Source organism: Centropristis striata, chromosome 10 (genome assembly GCF_030273125.1).
Source record: "Centropristis striata isolate RG_2023a ecotype Rhode Island chromosome 10, C.striata_1.0, whole genome shotgun sequence".
Lineage (NCBI taxonomy): Eukaryota > Metazoa > Chordata > Actinopteri > Perciformes > Serranidae > Centropristis > Centropristis striata.
In genome coordinates this window covers 9,144,919-9,164,285 of record NC_081526.1, presented here as the reverse complement: position 1 = coordinate 9,164,285, position 19,367 = coordinate 9,144,919, and the positions used below count along the sequence as shown (strand labels likewise).

Genomic DNA, 19,367 nt, shown 5'->3' with positions numbered 1-19,367 from the left:
TATTTAAACTTTTTGAAAACTCACAATGTCACAAAAGTTAAATTTTAAAATGTAATACTTAATATCTCGCAGTATTAGCTCCAAAATGATAAAATGCCTGTGGTGATGTATTAGACTGAGTTTTGTAAGGTGAGCCTTAGGCATTATTGGTCAGTGAGAAGATACTCAGGTCTTTCACTGAAGTAGAAGCAATACCACAGTGGAAAAACAGACTGTTACAGTCCTGCATTCAAAATCTTACTTAAGTAAAACTACAAAGGTATTAGTATTAAAATTATACTTAAAGTACCAAAAGTAAAAGCTTGCATTATGCAGAATGGCCCATTTCAAACTAAAAGTGGGGGTTATTTGAAATAATTTATATACTAGTGAGTAGCTTAACCTACAATAACTCATCATAATTTATGAGTTTAAGTAATTAGTAACTAAAGCTGTCAAATAAATGTAGTGGAGTAGAAGGTAAAATATTTACCTCTAAAATGTAGTGGAGTAGAAGTAGAAGTAGCAAAAGTGGAAGTGGAAATGCTAAAACCTAAAATTATACTTAAGTACAGCACTTGAGTAAGTGTACTTTATTATATTCCACCACTGATGTTGGTTAAAAGCTGTTTAACCAATGAAGTTTAAAGTTTGTTTCATCCATAATGAGCATATGTGGGATAGTTATTACATATGTGATCTGGGAATCTGGCTTTCAGTTGACTGTTTTTTTAAAAGTATTATACTTAAAATCTGTTAGTTAAGTTGGTAAACCTTACAGGCAAATGCTGGATATAAACTACAATAATTTGCATCAAAATAAAACCGCAATTGGACAAACATGCAGCAATAAAATTGGGTTAAAAGCATTTTTAAGAGGTGATATAAAAAGTGGCATTTGTGCCAGCATAAATTCCACAGGTAGGGGAGTTTTAAAATTTAGAAGCCCTAATGGAAAGTCCTGCTCACCTTTGGTCTCTGCCCTGGACTTTGAATGACCGTGCCTGAGGGGGAAAAGGGGTTAAAGATTCTGAGATTTTCTAAACTAATGATAAAATCACTAAGTTATGAAAACTAGTTGAGATATTCCAGAAAAGGGTGACCAATCAGAAACAGTGGATGATCACAGTGTTCTCAACAGAAACCTCAACTAACTTCACCTTCTGTTCTTCAGCTCTTGTGATTTGTTTCCTTTAATTATACTTTTGAGACCTAGGATTTGCAAACAGTAGGTGGGTGACACGCAATATATCACAGTAACTGAAAGCTATAGGTGGTGCTTCACCTTCCAGACCCTAAAAGATGACCATCTGACCATTCACTTGTGAAGGTGACCTTTTCGCTGACTCCCCTTGGTGTGGTTTAGAGATGCGGCTGGTCCTGTGCAGACTGGCAGCCTGTTGTGCTTGAGGTGAAGAGGCTTTGTATTGCAAAGCTCCAGGCAAGAAGTAATTAGAGGAGACTCTCTGACACAAAGGAATGTTGCACTGAATAATTGCTTGGCAAAAACCAACCTGTCACTCTGCTCTATGATGAATGACATTCATTCATAGTGTTACTATATGCTGCAGCAACATTTGTAAGTTGTGAAAAAGATTGTAAAGTCTTCTTTCATGCACATCCATCACTGTTTATGTTCTCAATTATGTTTTTGATGCTGGTAATTACAGACTCTTAGAGTTGTGTGTGGGACATATTAAACTTTCAGACCAACTGAATTACAATGATGTATTTTGCACTCACTGAATGGCACTAAAAAGGAGATAAAGAGCATTTTTCGTAGGGGATTACTCTAATATCTTCCCTTTCTCACAGGGACTATTACATTGCAGTGTTTTCGGGTTCAGCTACATATATCAAATAAATAATTTTATAGATTGTGGACAAGCATTAGATTAGTTTAGGGTAAAGAAAGGGGAATTCAAATCGAAATAAAACATTGATTGCTATACAAAAAAGGTTTGTCCAATGAATGTTGTGGAAATGGAAAATATTGCAAACACAGCTTTTCATTAAGTTGTATTGATCACATACTGCAAAAAAAGATTTGTTTAGGCTTGAAATAAAGCATATATTTGTTCGCATATTTGTAACACTGATGTACATCTATACATGAAGTCTGATCATAAAACTGAAAATGATGCAGTATGAGCAGCTGTGTGACATTAGTGCTGGAGAGTTTGAAAACACAAAACCTGCAAACTCTGATCAGAAGAGTACATTTGATCTATTTTAAATAGTTATGGGTAGTTTAATATAATTTAGGCCTATATACAAATATGATGCACTGTTGTCATGACTACTGTTTTTTGTTTGTAAAATATAACTTGTAGTAAAAACTACAATTTCCTGTAATGGAGCCTAGCATAAAATGGAAATAACCAAGGAACAGCCTTTCTTATATATATCTATGGTTTTACCTACCATGTTTGTGAAAATGTAAATCTTTTATGAAATAAAAGTAGCCTGAGGGGAGCAGCTGGTGAGTGCAACCGGAAATCAGGTAGCTCCTACAAAGCGGGTTTGTGCTGCCCCCTGTCGGTACCTGAGGGAATAAACTAACAGGACGGACTGCGCATGCTCAGACAGCCGATTTAGTTGAGCAGTTCAAGACCACTCACAGTTGTGTTGGTTTGTGTGTGTGTGTGTGTGTGTGTGTGCAGTGGGGCTCTACAGGCTTTAAAGCCTGGGATCAACCCTTTAAAGACTGTCAGTGGGAGACATGGAGACATGCGGCTCTTTCTTCGAGTGTGTGAATACACGTTTAACACATGGACTGTCAGCATGACACGCCCCTTGGCTTGTCTTTAAAGCAAACAGTTGCATGCTCAGTGGATCAGCCTTCAAATGGACCATACAGTGACTTCATTAATTTGCAATCAGCAGGATTTATATTTAAGTAAAGCAACAATAAGAGACAGAAAATGTAATTTGGTCATGTGTTGGTCTCTCCAACCAATGACCTTCCAGTAACTTAGGAAAAAGTCTCATGCGATGCCTGTTTGAACTTTTTAGATGTCAGTGGCAACAAAACTAAGTAATGCCATCCCGAAGCCCAAAAATACATCCATTATCCATATACTGCCCTACAAAATTATTATTATTATTATAATGTTTTTTTAATATGAACATTTGTAAAGTATGGTTTCTATTTGAGGAACGTCTAACATGTCATGCCAAGTATGTTGAGCTGTGGTTCCATTTCCATTTCAAAAGATAATGTAAAAAATAACATTGCGATATAATCAGTTTTGTCAAAGTTTGGCCTTTTTTTAATTGTTGGCACTATCAGTGAGCAAACATTCCTAGGGAAAATAATTTGTTTTTAATGAAAACATTGGTAAGCAAACACTAGCAGAATACTAAAGTTTAGCCCATCATGTGGCGAAGCTTCTTATTTAACTCCCTTTCGTGTATAAGGAGGCTGGTGCTGTGCTCTTTGAAGGCTTCAAAATCCTGTAAAATAATAATTGAAGATATGTTGAGCATGTTCTTGGCCCTATAACGGGTCACTGTCAATCACACTTTTCAATATTGCAGTTTTCCACAAACCTTTTTCAGCTTCCCACAATTTGTTGCAGATTCATCAAGAGCAGCCTGGAGGAACTTAACTTTAATATCTGCATTAACGGCCTCTGCTTCCTGTTCAAACCTGAAGGAAGGTCAGGGACAAATATAGTCACAGACAGTGGTGTAAGAAGTATTCAGATCCGTTACTTAAGTAAAAGTATGAGTACCACACTGTGAAATGACTCCACTACAAGTAAAAGTCCTGCGTACGGAACTTACTGAAGAAAAGTACAAACATATCAGTATCAAAATGTTAAGTACTAATATCAAAAGGAAAAGTACTCGTTATGCAAAATAGCCCCACACACAATATAGTGTTAGATTATTATTGTTGGTGCATTTATGCAAGCAGTGATTTACTGCTGTCAATGTAGAGCTCATTTAACTATTTTGTATACTTTATGTGGTTTAATTTATAAACATGTGTAATCACTTCAAATTTATCATGTTTTTATGTTAAATCTCAACCTGAAAAGTAACTAAAGCTGTCAGCTAAATCTAGTGAAGTAAAGGTAACATATTGACCCCTAAAACTCAGTGAAGTAGAAGTATAAAGTTACAAATGTGGAAATACTCAAGTAAAGTAAAAGTACCTCAAAATTGTACTTAAGTACAGTACTTGTATAAATATACTTAGTTACATTCCACCACTGGTCACTGACAAAGACTGGGACATTACTTTATCATTCAAGGTTTTCTTTCAGTAGTGATGCACAATTTACCTGTCCTCTGCTTTGGCCCGGGCTTTTTTCTCTTCCATCCATTTTGCCTCCAGCTGCTGGATTTCCTGTTGTTTCTCCTGTATTCAAGAGCAATTTGTGTGAGGTGTTTGGCTTATCTGTGCAGAGCAGAGATTTTAATTGGGAAAACAAATACTCTTCCATCACCTGAATCACTTTTCCTCTTTCCATAGACAGATTCAGTAGTTTGTCCTTCTCTTTCGTGAGGCTTGTTATGCTTTCTCTCATGTTGATTTCCCTCAAAGCATGCTCTTCTTTGGCCTTTTCTAGCTTCATCTTAAGGTCTGATTGTGGAAGTAAAGGCCAAGTTTACAAGTGCTTGTACTTTGTAACACTTCAGAGCACAATAAAGTGTTGACTACCTACCGCTGCACATCTCTACAGCATCTCTTTGTTGTTGCTGAGCATCATGCAGTTGATCAAGTAGTGATGCATTCTTGGCTTGTAGCTGAGTGGTTTGTTCCTGGAGTTTTGACTGAAATCCAGCTACTTTCTCCCTTTAAATATAGATTAAATACAGCAAAGATATTCAGAATAACAGAGAGAAGTAGCAAATACTCTTATTTTAAGAGTTGAAACCAGGGAATGTTTGCTGTTTTACTCGATAGATTTAGCATATAACAAAAAGTAATTGATTTTCTGTCGACCAACCAATAGACTGACCTTTCAGGGCTATCAATAACTTACAATAGTTCTTCTATATCTTACCGATATTCATTTTCCTTATTTGTGTATTTCTCTGTCAGCTGTTTGATTTCTTGCATCAGTTTTTTGACAAGCACTTCTTTATCTTCTAATTTCTTGGAGAAAAGTGTGTCATTTTCTGACTGCAGCTGTTCGTTTTCCATCTTCAGTTGAGCATTCTGATTTTCATGATTGTTCATGAAAGCAATAATTCCTTTATTGATGTCAGCTAAATCCATAAATCTCTTCTCTAGATGCTTTACTTTCTTTCTTTCACCATCCAGTTCTTTCTGGCAGTCTGTTACGTGGCCCTCCAGCTCTGTATTGATTTTCTCCAGTGCTTGACATCGAAGAAGCACATCATCTGCTCTCTGTTTCAGCATGCAAATCAGACTTGACTGTTCATCTATCCTGGACCGCAAGACCCCTTTCTCTGTTGTATCATCCACAGAAAGGCTGCAAAGTTTCTCCAGTGACTTCAGAATACTGTCCGTATGCTGGGAGTAAGGGAAAATGTCCTGTGTTAAAACATGAAACATAGGATACATGTCGGCAGATTCTTAGTATGCTGTGTATGCTGTTTTTTGGGGGGCCTGAATGTTTTTTGTGACTGATACTGATATCAGTATTTAAAATGTATACCAAAGCTACCTGTTATTGGTATAGTTTAAATCATTATTATTAAGGCAAAGATTAATTTACATGCAAGGATCATATTGGAGCAAATTTGTCACATTTTCTTTTCTTTCTGTATAGTTGTTCAGTTGTTTGTATACAACATATCGTCAGATAAAGCTTTCCAAATTATTATAGCGGAACAATGCATGTTTTATAAGAACTTACATTAAACACTGTACAACACAGTACATATGATTATTATTAAGGCAGAGATACATTTACATGTAACATCGTATTGCGGTAAGTCAAACAAATTTTCTTTTCTACTTCCTGTACAGTTGTGTGTATTCAAAATATTATCAGATACAGCTTACCAAATATACTGTAATCATGGATGTATAACATAACATCCATGGGTGTACTATAAAACAGCAGTGGCGGTTCTACACAGGGGCCTACAGGGGCCACTGCCCCTGTGAAAAAGCTCTTGGCCCCTGCTGTGGCCCCTGTGTCAAATTAATAATAAAATGGTCAATTTATAATGAACAATGATGGAACAATTCTTACCCATTTTTGGTCAAACAATATCTCATTGTACGCAAAAGAAACCTAGAATGTGTACATTGTATAACAGTTTATTGTGCAATAAAAGCTTGCGTATATATAATAAAAGATCATTCTCACTGTTCTGCACTTTCAAAATAAAATAAAAAGTAATTGTGCACAAAAATGGGTAATGTCATTGTCCTACAAAAATAATTATTATTGTTGGTAAGTCTCATTGTTTCAATCAATGTATTTGTATCTTCCAAATATACTTAAATGAGATTTTTTAAATAAGCTAAAATAAAGGTTTTGAATGCTAAGATATCATCTTTGGCGTTTTTTAATGTGCCCCTCTGATTGAACACTGGCCCCTCCTTGGCCCCCACAGTAAAATTGGTCTAGAACCGCCACTGTAAAACAGTATTTGCCTGTAATACTGTGTAAATAACATTAAGAGCTTAACATTTATGTTAACACTAACTTTGTAGTGTGACTAGCAAGTTAACTGTTTATCATCAACGGAAAACAGATTTATCGTATAACTTTTACACACCTCGGTCCTGTTGCCCTCCGCCTTTATGGAGTTTTCTGCATTTCTCTGTGGAGTTGCCATGATGACTGTAGATAAAGAAAACGCTTGCCCCTGTTTTTGTTTTGTTTTTTTTACACTGAAAACCACTTAATTTCGCACCTCGAGGCTCATTTCTCCATTTCTGCAACTTTCAGTTGCTCGGTCGCTCATGGTAACCATGTTTGAGCTGAGATAGTGGAGCGGCGGCAGGTGAGACGTTGGTGCCACGTCACGGCCGCACGGTGGAGGTGTTGGGCTTCTGTTCAGCCGCTGCCACTGTGGAGGGATGGACCGACTTTAATATCTTGGTAGTAGTTTCTTGTTTCTTTGGATTACTGTTTTACATGTGTTAATTCATTTAGTCTCTTTTTATTTGACAGCATGACGTAAATTTTGCTAACAGCTCGCGAACTTAGCTGACGTCAACTGCTTTTCAAGTAACCTGTGAAATCTTTAGGAAAAATATTATTAGTAGGCCTACGGGACATTATGAGTTGCCAACCGTCCCTTGAAAAACGGAATCGTCCTGTATTTAGAAACAAAAGCACCCGTCATGTATTGAGGTGAAAAGGGACCCACTTTGTCCCGTATTACTGTGACAGTCGAAAAATAGTCAGTAAGTGCCAATGAAAAATGAATAACAGGGCGCTTTAAAGTAAACTTACGGTAAACTTGTTCCCAGGCCTCTTCCTGCTCTGTGACCAATGAGCTGACAGCATATTCACACACGAGTATGACGATACAGACGATACGCTCATCCCATTGGTCGAGGAGAAGATAGCAGAAGACAACAAAGCAGCATGCCGACACAGCTTTACGGGGCGACACACCTTCGAGCAGCAATGCCACTAGTACTCCTCCGAGAAAAAAACAGAAAAGGATGCAAAAACTTCTGAGGAATGGGAAAAAGGAAACACCTGGGTGGGAAAAAGTGCGTGATAACATCTATAAAGTGCACTGCACGGCTCTTTTTCCGTAGCCCCTGGTGGACTGACTGATCTGAAACAACGTGCTGCGGTCACGCCATCTGCACCTTAAATTTTAGTGCGCATTACATTGCACTTTACGGTAGACCGCTTGTCAGCTGCATGACTCCAAAATAGCCATTTAATTGTATTCATGCTGCTCCAATAAAATAAGTACGTCAAATTGTTATCAGCAAACTCCAGTGCATTCTTGAAGACCAGGTCCCCATGTGTTCGTGACATGAATTTCATGCCTTTTTACTGAACCAGTTTGGAATTATGGAATGCCATAATCTTCCAAAATGGCCATTCAATTGCATACATGCTGCATTTTAAAAGCCAACACAAGGAGTAAATCAAGTTGTTATCAGCAAACTCCAGGAACTTCTAACATGTCATGCTAAGTATTTTGAGCTGTGGTTCAAGTTATCTGGAAAAGTGAAGACAGGATAAAAAATAACATTGCAATATAATTTGTTTTGTCACAGTTTGGCCTTATACTATCAGTTAGCAAACAATCCTAGGGATTTTTTTTGTTTTTAATGAAAACATTGGTAAGCAAACACTTGCAGAATACTGAAATTTCGCCCATCATGTGGCGAATCTTCTTATTTAACTCCCTTTCTTGTATAAGGAGTCTGGTGCTGTGCTCTTAGACGGCTTAAAAATCCTGTAAAAAAAAATAATTGAAGATATGTTGAGCATGTTCTTGGCCCTATAACGGGTCACAGTCAATCACACTTTTGAACATTGCAGTTTTCCACAAACCTTTTTTAGCTTCCCACAATTTGTCGCAGATTCATCAAGAGCAGCCTGGATATCTGCATTAACGGCCTCTGCTTCCTGATCAAACCTGAATGAAGGTCAGGGACAAATATAGTCACAGACAAATAAAGACTGGGACAATACTTCATCTTTCAAGGTTTGTTTTTTTTCCAGTAGTGATGCACAATTTACCTGTCCTCTGCTTTGGCCCAGGCTTTTTTCTCTTCCATCCATTTTGCCTCCAGCTGCTGGATTTCCTGTTGTTTCTCCTGTATTCAATTTGTGTAGTCAATTTTGTGTGAAGTGTTTGGCTTATCTGTGCAGAGCAGGGATTTAAATTGGGAGAACAAATACTTTTCCATCACCTGAATCACTTTTCCTCTTTCCATAGACAGATTCAGTAGTTTGTCCTTCTCTTTAATGAGGCTTGTTATGCTTTCTCTCATGTTGATTTCCTTCAAAGCATGCTCTTCTTTGGCCTTTTCTAGCTTCATCTTAAGGTCTGATTGTGGAAGTAAATGCCAAGTTTACAAGTGCTTGTACTTTGTAACACTTCAGAGCATAATAAAGTGTCGACTACCTACCGTTGCACATCTCTACAGCATCTCTTTGTTGTTGCTGAGCATCATGCAGTTGATCAAATAGTGATGCATTCTTGGCTTGTAGCTGAGTGGTTTGTTCCTGGAGTTTTGACTGAAATCCAGCTACTTTCTCCCTTTAAAAATATAGATTAAATACAGCAAAGATATTCAGAATAACAGAGATAAGTAGCAAATACTCTTATTTTAAGAGTCAAAACCAGGGAATGTTTGCTGTTTTACTCGATAGATTCCACATATAACAACAAGTAATTACATTTCTGTCGAACCTTTCAGCGCTATCAATAACTTACAATAGTTCTTCTATATCTTACCGATATTTATTTTCCTCATTTGTGTATTTCTCTGTCAGCTGTTTGATTTCTTGCATCAGTTTTGTGACAAGCACTTCTTTATCTTCTAATTTCTTGGAGAAAATTGTGTCATTTTCTGACTGCAGCTGTTCCTTTTCCATCTTCAGCTGGGCATTTTGATATTTATACCTGTTCATGAAAGCAATAATTGCTTGATTGATGGTAGCTAAATCCATAAATCTCTTCTCCAAACGTTTTACTTTTGTTCTTTCACCATCCAGTTCTTTCTGACAGTCTGTTACGTGGCCCTCCAGCTCTGTACTGATTTTTTGCAGTGCTTGACATCGAAGAAGCACATCATCTGCTCTCTGTTTCAGCATGCAAATCAGACTTGACTGTTCATCTATCCTTGACGGCAGGATCACTGTCTCTGTTGTATCATCCACAGAAGGGCTGAAGAGTTTCTCCAGTGACTTCAGAAAACTGTCCGTATGCTGGGAGTAAGGGAAAATGTCCTGTGTTATAACATGATACATAGGATACATGTTGTCAGATTCTTAGTAAAGTTATGCTTTGGAGGGCCTGAATGTTTTTTGTGACTGATACTGATATCAGTATATAAAATATGTGTATTGGTAAATAGAATTGGGATCAAGATATACCAAAAACATGTACCACTGGAAAAAAATGAACTCTGCATGCTCTCTGATAGACAAACTTTGTAATGATGAATGACACTGTGCTTTTAATTTCCTGTCATTTATCAGGTGACATGCAACATATCTACCAAAGCTAATATGCACTGATACCATATTGAAAAAATAAGTTAAAAAGTAGTGTTATCAGTTAAATGAACTGAGTATCTAAAGTAAAGTAAGGATTAAAATACCAGCTACCTGTTATTGGTATAGTTTATATCATTATTATTAAGGTAAAGATTAATTTTCAAGTAAGATCATATTGGAACAAATTTGTCACATTTTCTTTTCCACTTTCTGTACAGTTGTTTGTATACATAATATTGTCAGATAAAGCTTTCCAGATAAATATAGTGGAACAATGCATGTTTTATAAGAACGTACACTGTACATGAGTATTATTAAGGCAGAGATACATTTACATGTAACATTGGAGTAAATCAAACTAAATGTTCTTTTCTACTTCCTGTACAGTTGTTTGAATTCAAAATTATATCAAATGAAGCTTAACAAATAAATATAGTGGAATCATGGATGTATAAAATAACTTTGTTCTATAAAACAATATTTCCCTGTAATACTGCGTAAATAACATTAAAAACGTAACATTTATGTTAACACTTACTTTGTAGTGTGACTAGCAAGTTACCTGTTTATCATCAACGGAAAACAGATTTATCGTATAACTTTTACACACCTCGGTCCTGTTGCCCTCCGCGATGAAGTTTTCTGCATTTCTCTGTGGAGTTGCCATGATGACTGTAGATAAAGAAAACGCTTGCCCCTGTTTTTTTTTTTTTTTTTTTAACACTAAAAGCCACTTAATTTCGCACCCCAAGGCTCATTTCTCTATTTCTGCAACTTTCAGTTGCTCGGTCGCTCATGGTAACCATGTTCGAGCTGTGATAGTGGAGCGGCGGCAGGTGAGACGTTGGTGCCACGTCACGGCCGCACGGTGGAGGTGTTGGGCTTCTGTTCAGCCGCTGCCACTGTGGATAGATAGATAGATAGATATAGATATACTTTATTTATCCCAAGCTGGGAAATTACAGTGTAGCAGCAGCATTACACACAGAGACAATAACAACACAATTAAGTAAAAAGAACAACCTAGGCATACTTCAAGCAATAAAATATAAAATGGGATGGACCGACTTTAATATCATGGTAGTAGTTTATTGTGTTGCTTAAATGCTCTTTTTTTTTTTTTTTTTTACTGTTTTATATGTGGTAATTCATTTAGTCTATTTTTATTTGGCAGTATGACGTACGTTTGCAACGTTAATTGCTTTTCAAGTAACCTGTGAAATCTTTAGGAAAATATTATTATTAGTAGGCTTACGGGACATTAGGAGTAATATATCATTATAAGTTATGGCATTTTCACCCTAAACCACTTTTAAGACGTGCATTTTTCTTGTCGTTTGTCAAGCTTGGTTTGGGGAAAGTGTGTGTAATTTAAAACAAGTAGCTCACAAACTAACAAACTACCGACGTCAAGATTACGTTACTCGTCTGGGCTTTACGAACACCATAACTCAAACCTTTTTCTTACAAAAAACACACAAGAAAACCCCAACATTTTTAATACTCCCATCATTATTTCTCTCCTAGGCGCCCGTGTGCACCCTCTTAATTCCCAAGTGCGGGGCAAATAAACAGTGTTGATAGCCCGCTGTGAGTGAAAAATCACTGGCACTCGGGACAAGTCGGACCTGCATGGCATTATGCAGATTCCAGGGCCAGAGGGATTTATCCGGAGGGCCGAGGCTGGCTTTGGGGGAGAGGCTGTCCTGGCCTTTGTGCACGCCCCTTTTCATCAACTAGCGGGCCAAGAAAGACAGACAGAAGAAAGCAACAGCATCCCAGCCCCAGTCCCTACAGCTCCTCCATCTGCACAGCGGAGCTGGACGGACCAGCCAGAATGTGGAGAGCACTGCTACTTCAACTCTTTCTCGTCTTCATATGCTGTGTTAGATGGTGCCACTCTGAAGGTAAGTCTATTTTTCCCTTCTACATTTTCTTAATTCACACAGGCTTTCAGCTGAATGATTCATTGAATGATTCATTGAGGACCTGCAGAGTTGTTGTGCTACTCCCTCAGTGCACTTGTTGCTCATCAAAACAAACAAGTTACTGGGGGTGCAGGGAAATTGAATTGTTGCTGAATTAAAATGCTTCTATATTTATTCTTTTTTTTCCAGCACAGAACAATTAACCATCCATCCAAAGAGTAACTGTACACATTTTGAATGGAATTAAAGAATAAATCAACTAAACACATGGATGGAAATAACCTTGTTGATGATTGAAAAAGCCACTATAATGGAACTACACAATCTTCTCCAGTCATTTTGATGTGGCCACTATGTAATGTTATTCTGGCTCTAGAGCTGAGTGTTTTACCACATAGTATTACTTTAAAGGTTGAGCACAAAGCCGTCCTCAGACAGATTGGAAGTTCTCTTGAGGAACTTTTGCCTGAGCTTTACTGTTGCTAGGTAACAGAAAAGAGCATGTGACTTACAGACAATCTGTGAGGACTGAGAGCTACTGGTACAAATCTCATTCAGTGGAGCAGATTTTACGCTGCAAACCACTAATTCAAACTTGATTCCAGCTTGAGGAAGCACTTTATTTTCTAATGTAAGACAAAATGCCCAGATTACTGCTCTTTATACATGACAGTCTTGTGTTTGTCTCTTGTGTTTGTAGCCCAGCTAGAACCTACTTCTCAAATTGTAATCTGCTTTCTTTTTGCTCAACCCTTAGTATGTAAGCTCCTTAGTGTGAATCAAGCAACTAATTACACTGCAGCTGCTGCAGAATGGAACCATTTCTACCTAAGGAGCAGTTTGGAGTGAAGTAAAAACTGTACAAAGACTAAGGTCATGGCTAGCTTCCTTATGTATTTATTATAAAATATCCTGCAGCAATTTCCTCACTGGCTACACAAAAACAGAGGTGGACTGTCCATGCCAAAAAGACAATGTAACAGTGTTGACAGTGAGACTGTAGCATTTAAAAAATTCACTTGGCATTTCCTTAGAATTACAGCAGCTACAGCTCTTGTAGCTGACATTTTCTGATGACAACTTATGTTTACAAAATGATCACTGCAGGCCCTCAGTAGACTTTGTCAGCATGTTTATGTTGCTCAGTAGACGGACAATAATTTAGATGTTTTATTAAAATTTACAGTCATTTATCTTTAACCTGAATTTTTAATATCCAATCCATGTTATACAGAATATGAAGTGCTTCCTCAAAGCTGTCTGGTAGTGTGAATCACACTGAAAGATGTGATATAATAGGAATATTATTCATGTTTTTTATTTATGTAGTTTTACTCCCAACTCCAAAAAAGTTGTGACATCGTGATGAAAATAAAAACATAATGCAACAATTTGCAAGTCCTTTATATCCTGTATTTTAATACAGTACAAGGATTATTATTATATTAAATGTTCAAACTGATAAACTGTTGTTTTATGTAAATATACACTCTTCTGAATTTGATGCATTCTGTTTTTATTTACAATTTACACAGCATCCAGACTTTTTTTGCAATGGGGATTGTATGTAAGGGACAGGATACGTTCTCTAATCTCTTCTTGATCCTCCCCAAAAATCCTTTAGTTTGACGATTGTTCCCTCCATGACCTTCTGTAACACATTATCCAGCTCTTGGGCTTGATTCTGCTACAGAATGCTTACACTTGCATTAATAGCTAATGTGTCAGTCTGAGGGGATTTCACAGTGGTGGTTTGTTAACTATCCTCTGCCATTTTTGCTGTTCTAGACATATTTTGTCACTAAGTTGAGTTGTTTTCGTCATTAATAATTGGCCATTGAAATCTTAATAACATATTAAGTGCACAATAAGATCTTTAATGATGTTACACATTAAGTGCTTATTTCATGATATTACACAGAATAATGAAAACAGACAACATGATCGTTAATGTTAATATAATCTGCTAGTAGTTGGTCAGGTGTGGCCAGGGCTAGACTGTCTTTATTTCATCACACCTATTTTTAGTTTGAGTCTGTAGTGTTCAAACTTTCTTAAGACACAAACTTGGCCTGCACGTGCCTGTTAAACCTCACGCATGCCGGCTTCTTTCCGGTGTAGGAGCCTAAATCCTTGTGCAACAGTTACACTGCGTTAGAAACAGGAACACAGTTGGCACAAATTGAGAGCAAATCCTTTCTTTTCCTGCAGCTCCCTTAGTCTAGGTTACAAACACTGAGGATGGAGTTTAGTCTCCATTAAGTCACTGTACAGAGGAAAAATAAGTTGTCCAGTGGCCGGCTCATTGCATTGTGACAACTTACTTTATGATTCTTTTCACTCATGCTTTTGTTAAGGCACGTACCAAAAATCATGTTGAGTATTCCTCAATTCTAACCAGACCAAGGCTTTATTCCACACTCTATTTATTCCTCCCTTTTGCTCCCATGCCACTGCCAAAGCCCCTCGGTTTTTCACTGTTTTGTGTGTAGCAGTAAGAGCCAAAGTCACTTGTTTGGCAATTGACTGCATTCTGCTGCATTGATTTCCATATGAAATAGGCAGCAGCACTTCGCTCTGACAGCATGGATGGGTCCAGCGTTTCATGCTGCCAGCAGCCGTTTTCTCCACTTTTCTCCACACATATTCAGTGAGCGCAGAGGGCTGCGCCAAAACAAGACGGTATTGATGAAAGCTTGAAGACATCTTTCAGGGGCCCCACGTGACAAGAAAGAGAGGTTTCAGTGGTGGTGGACAGGTGTTTTCATAATGGGTGGCCATGAGAGGGTAGCTTAGATTCCACTTTTGTTTAACCTTATCACAGGAAGTGAGTCTTACTGTACTCTCCTTTCTGTCGAGTAGTTTTTTAGGGTGACACTTCCAGTTATGAGTTTGCATCCCTGCTAGCACCTCTTTTGTGCCATTGTGATTTCACAGTGGGGTTTAAGGCGTATGGGGGGCTTCATTCTAATGAAAATTCCTCTACTACTCTTCTTTGTTGGGCAATAGTAGGGCGTCCTTATCTTCCTGCATGGATAGTGCGGTGCTCTCTCCTGCTGTGGGTTTAAGTTGCTAATTAGGAAAAACAAGGCTAGAAAGAAGGGAAAGGAAAACATTAAATTACACAAAAACAAAAAAAGCACTGATCATCAGACTTGCATTCAACATTCTTAATAGCTGAAATGCACACTGGCTTTTACCTTCTCTAATATTGATAATGATAGTCAAATTGGGACTTTGTTAGGATGAAGAAATAGAAATTCAAGGATTAAGGAAAAGTTACAAAGAAGACGTTCTTTACAGAATGTAAGAAGAACCCCTCTCACAAGATAGTGCTGTTGAAAGGTTCAGCTTCAGTGTATCTGTCACCTTTCCCAGAAGTAATACTGTCAGGAAACACTGGCTGCATTTGAAAGCCTCCAGCAGATTGGTTTCTCCTTGGCATATGTGGTTTTAAGTTATCAACCAAGGTCTAAATGTATGGCAGCTATGAACATTGTGATCTTTTCCGATGCAGATTTTGAAAGTGTATTTCATTCATTTGTTTTGCCTTTTTTTATTTTCTAATTTTTTTTTTTTTACTGTTTGACATGTTTAATAACACATTCATTCAGGTTTTTTAAACTTTGTTGTCCTGTACAGAGACAAGTGTTTTCTGGACATCAAGACATTAATGTATTGAATCCGCCCTTTATGTTTTTTTTTAGATAGAGTGCATCTCTTAGCAGTGTGTATACTGTATGCAACCCTGCTGCCATGCTATAGATAATGCTGAAACCACTGGGATCACTGCCTTGAAACAAAGGCTTCCTTTGAGGAGATTGTGAGCAATTTTATCATTAGTAAACTGAGCAGGAAAAAAAAGCTTTTGCCTTCTGGATGGCTGCTGAAACAGTTAAATTTGCAGCTTGCTTTGCTAGGTTGGTTGTAAAGCAGTTTGGTGTTTTTTTTTTTTTAATTTGAGACAAGAATTCTTGATTGTAGCGTATGCATGGCTTTTGCTGCAGTAGCACAGGCAGTGACTCCACCACTGTTGTGGAAATGATCCATCTTCACACCGCATTTATCAAGCCAATAGGCTGCAGGGTTGTCTGCAGTTAATTTTTGTTAGTTTACCTGAACTCTTTTGCTCAGGTAAACACATATGTCAAGTAGATGTACAATTAAGTCACAGCTTGTGTCTATAATAATGCATAACTAGTAACTTCAAGCCATTCTTTTAGAACTATAGTGCTATAGCTATTGGATACCACAGCATTTGATTTAGATAAGTAACCCCAATATTTTGCAAGTGTAGGAAGCTATTTGAATATAAGGAAAAATGTTTCCAAAATGCTTGATAAGACAGCACAGAGATAAACCACCAACCCCAAGCAAGCACCACCAATCACCACCTCACAGCTCTTCTCATGAAGAATTTGAGTTGAAATGGTTGCGGTACCACCCAGTACCACTATTTATTCCAATTACATTTCAGACCGGACAGGAACAGCATGCACCATAAATCAGGCTGTCAGACAGACAATCAGAATTGCACATTCCTATTTGGACGGGTCTGACAGAGTGCTCTGCCACTGAACTATGCTGCCTAAATCAATCTCTCCTGGAAAACGTCAGGGAAGGTAGAGTGGTGGTACCTTATCTCTACAGATGCCACTCAGTGAGAACATCAAAAGGAGGCTCAGGATGAGTGCAGTGAAGATTGTGTAACTGTCGGCGGTTGGCTGGCACGCTTGTCTCCAAGGCTCGTCAATGCTGTTAACAACATGCTTTATCAGTGGAAGAGATCCCTACCACCTTATGCCAGATTTTTATGAAATACAGACTATTTAAGAATTAAAATTTCTTTTTTTGTAACCGCATTTTGAAAAAGAAGAAGATTTTTCTTCTTGCCTCAAGGACCCAGGATGGACAGATTGACACATTTTGGACAAAATAGAATGATAACAACAATAATTGTGGTAATAATCAGCATTTAAATGGCAAAACATTGATGGGTAACTGTGACTAAAGTTCTGATAGCATAAGCTATGAGATGAAGCATTTACTATGAGATGAAGCATTTACTATGTCAAATTTTTCATTGTGTTTAGGATGTGAGTTGAGGCAGTTCCGCTGTGGGACAGGTCGATGTATACCAGGTGACTGGCACTGTGACGGCACATCAGACTGCGTAGATGACTCTGATGAACACGACTGCCGTGAGTTACTCTTTATATTGCACCGTAGGCCAACATTGCACCTGAAAGGGTTGGGTTAGTGAAATGCTTTTTTTATGTGTCATTCCAACCTGAATTACAGCAAGGATGAAAGAAATATTTTGAGCATTCAGTTAAAGTCCTGAATTTAAAACTTTACTTAAAAAACAGAGGTACTATCAGCAAAATATACTATCTATACACAAAAAATTGAGTGACATTGACTTAAAAAAAGCTAGGCAAGTTTTTCCACACAGAAAGTGTTTGTAGTCTTTTCTCAGGCTGTTTCTAAGTAATATTTATTTAATAGAACCACTTATTTTTTATGAAAGCAAATAAATTGCAGATTCACTGATGTCCCTCAATTATATTTTACTTATCAAATATCAACTAATTAAGCCAATGAACTGGTTTACTGAATATTACTTGGAACAAATGATTCAATTTACATACAAAACTGAGGACACATAATAAAAAACAATCACTAAGTAATGCACTACATGAAAAACTGCTTTTTTAAAGTAAAAGCATTGAATTCGTATTCCTTTGTAGAATTTATATAGATGATTCAAATAATAATTGCAGGGCCAAAAAATCTCTTTTTTTCAGTGTACTAAACTATCAAGTAAATTACTGTTTTGTAGTTTAATCTATAGAAGTGCACCCATCATGTTTTACAAGTTGATTTCATGTTTTGTATGTAAAATTTTGACCTCATAACTTCAGTGCTATAAAATATACTTACAACTCTCAATATTTTCCACATGATTTTCGTGTATATAAGCATTAAAAATAAAAACACTGCCAGTCTTTAGACAATGCACATTATAGCTTTCCATTACTGGACTGCAGTCAACTGATGTAAATAACAAATTGCTCTGTGTGTATTCCCACAGCTCAGGTAACATGTGATGACAGCCATTTCCAGTGTTTGAGTGATGGGGAGTGTATCCCTGATGTGTGGGTGTGTGATGATGAGGAGGACTGTGAGGATGGCTCGGATGAGAGGCAGCACTGTCGTAAGTACATTTTAAATTATAAACAGTTTTTTCAAGGGATGTTTATGGATTATACCAAGTTCTTACTACATGTTCCACGTGTTGCTTAGTCACTCTTCAATCTGTCCTCAGCTGGAAGGACGTGCACCAGTGGCCAGTTCAGCTGTAGTAACGGGGCATGCATCCCAGGAGAATACCGATGTGACCGTCTGGCGGACTGCTCAGATGGGTCTGATGAAAGAGACTGCCGTAAGTCTTCTCTGGGGTGGTTTCCCTTTTTTTGTATCTCAGACTCCTGTGGCATTTTAATCAATTTGTTAAGATTAAGAGCCTCGCTGACGGACAGAATGGGCCACAATATGCTTCTTGTTGTCAGAGGTTGATTGCAGATTCCTTGGTGGATTAGTCAAGCTGAAGTTCAGCTGCTATGCTATTATTGTGCCGACATGGTAGACTCACAGCGCTACACACTGCGGTAATCTCACAATTGTATAAAGAATGCTGTGGCGACTGCTGTTGTTATGGTGGTGGCGTAAAATTTTCGTCTCTTATCCTTTCTATTCACATTTTAAAGGCTCAATAGAACACAGTTGTCAGGCTGATTTGAATGTATAGCATTACCCTGATGATGATTTAATCTTTCAGATTACCCTGAGTGTCCACAGCTGAGGTGTGCTAATGGGGCCTGCTACAACCGGACCCAGAGATGTGACCAGATACTTGACTGCCGGGACGGCTCTGATGAGGCAAATTGCAGTAAGAAGCTACTGAATTTTAGCGATAAACTGTTTCTCACTAAGCCATTTTTGAGACTTCCAATAAGTGAAACCTAAAAAAAAAATACATCACCAAATAGATCTTTTTTGTCTTTTTCTCCTGTGTTTTCTTTAGCACAGCACTGCAACACGGGCCAGTTCCCATGTCACAATGGGGTGTGTGTTCCTCACCGCTACGTCTGTGACCATGATGATGACTGTGGAGACAGAAGTGATGAGCTAAACTGCAGTATGTAACCTCTGTCTTCTAACCGAACCCCCTGTCTCTCGTTTGACTCTTTTCCTTACCCATATAGATGTCTCTCTTAATCTCAGAAAATGTCGGTGTATTGATATTCCCCTCTTCACCTGC

At 37.8% G+C, this 19,367-nt stretch overlaps 3 protein-coding genes across 4 annotated transcripts in view; 1 reads left to right on the top strand and 2 right to left on the bottom strand.

The window, feature by feature from the left end:
* Positions 1 to 3,234: 3,234 nt before the first annotated feature.
* On the bottom strand, positions 3,235 to 6,799 carry LOC131978541 (coiled-coil domain-containing protein 89-like). 2 transcript variants are annotated; one of them, XM_059342210.1, is made up of 7 exons: positions 6,691 to 6,799; positions 4,998 to 5,470; positions 4,656 to 4,786; positions 4,437 to 4,573; positions 4,272 to 4,348; positions 3,532 to 3,631; positions 3,235 to 3,435 (listed from the first exon to the last, which is right to left on the bottom strand). In XM_059342210.1, the coding sequence occupies exons 1-7, from the start codon at positions 6,748 to 6,750 to the stop codon at positions 3,349 to 3,351; spliced, it is 1,065 nt and encodes a 354-aa protein (XP_059198193.1). In that variant the 5' UTR covers positions 6,751 to 6,799; the 3' UTR covers positions 3,235 to 3,348. The 2 variants fall into 2 exon arrangements, with proteins under 2 accessions (XP_059198193.1, XP_059198192.1); XM_059342209.1 differs by having other exon boundaries at positions 4,998 to 5,491; positions 6,691 to 6,771.
* An 880-nt stretch (positions 6,800 to 7,679) lies between these two features.
* On the bottom strand, positions 7,680 to 10,834 carry LOC131978542 (coiled-coil domain-containing protein 89-like). The gene is made up of 7 exons (XM_059342211.1): positions 10,726 to 10,834; positions 9,352 to 9,824; positions 9,023 to 9,153; positions 8,804 to 8,940; positions 8,631 to 8,707; positions 8,442 to 8,526; positions 7,680 to 8,343 (listed from the first exon to the last, which is right to left on the bottom strand). The coding sequence occupies exons 1-7, from the start codon at positions 10,780 to 10,782 to the stop codon at positions 8,335 to 8,337; spliced, it is 969 nt and encodes a 322-aa protein (XP_059198194.1). The 5' UTR covers positions 10,783 to 10,834; the 3' UTR covers positions 7,680 to 8,334.
* Positions 10,835 to 11,747: 913 nt separating this feature from the next.
* The window catches only part of lrp2a (low density lipoprotein receptor-related protein 2a), a 56,604-nt gene continuing 48,984 nt past the window's right edge, over positions 11,748 to 19,367 (top strand). Inside the window, 7 exon segments of the mRNA XM_059342651.1 lie at positions 11,748 to 11,804; positions 11,806 to 12,022; positions 17,137 to 17,244; positions 18,138 to 18,260; positions 18,372 to 18,488; positions 18,885 to 18,995; positions 19,131 to 19,244. Coding sequence (XP_059198634.1) covers positions 11,748 to 11,804; positions 11,806 to 12,022; positions 17,137 to 17,244; positions 18,138 to 18,260; positions 18,372 to 18,488; positions 18,885 to 18,995; positions 19,131 to 19,244 — 847 coding nt within the window.

Bases quoted from the DNA above. Each gene is read 5' to 3' on its own strand.
- LOC131978541 (XM_059342209.1), bottom strand. From the start codon at position 6,750: ATGGCAACTCCACAGAGAAATGCAGAAAACTCCATAAAGGCGGAGGGC. The intron at 4,574-4,655 runs GTAGGTAGTCAA...TTCCACAATCAG, and splicing joins TGCTGTAGAGATGTGCAGCG to ACCTTAAGATGAAGCTAGAA. The intron at 3,632-4,271 runs GTAAATTGTGCA...ACCTTCCTTCAG, and splicing joins CGGGCCAAAGCAGAGGACAG to GTTTGAACAGGAAGCAGAGG.
- LOC131978542 (XM_059342211.1), bottom strand. From the start codon at position 10,782: ATGGCAACTCCACAGAGAAATGCAGAAAACTTCATCGCGGAGGGCAAC. The intron at 9,825-10,725 runs GTGTGTAAAAGT...CCTTACTCCCAG, and splicing joins CGGAGGGCAACAGGACCGAG to CATACGGACAGTTTTCTGAA. The intron at 8,708-8,803 runs GTGATGGAAAAG...AATTGAATACAG, and splicing joins AAAGAGGAAAAGTGATTCAG to GAGAAACAACAGGAAATCCA.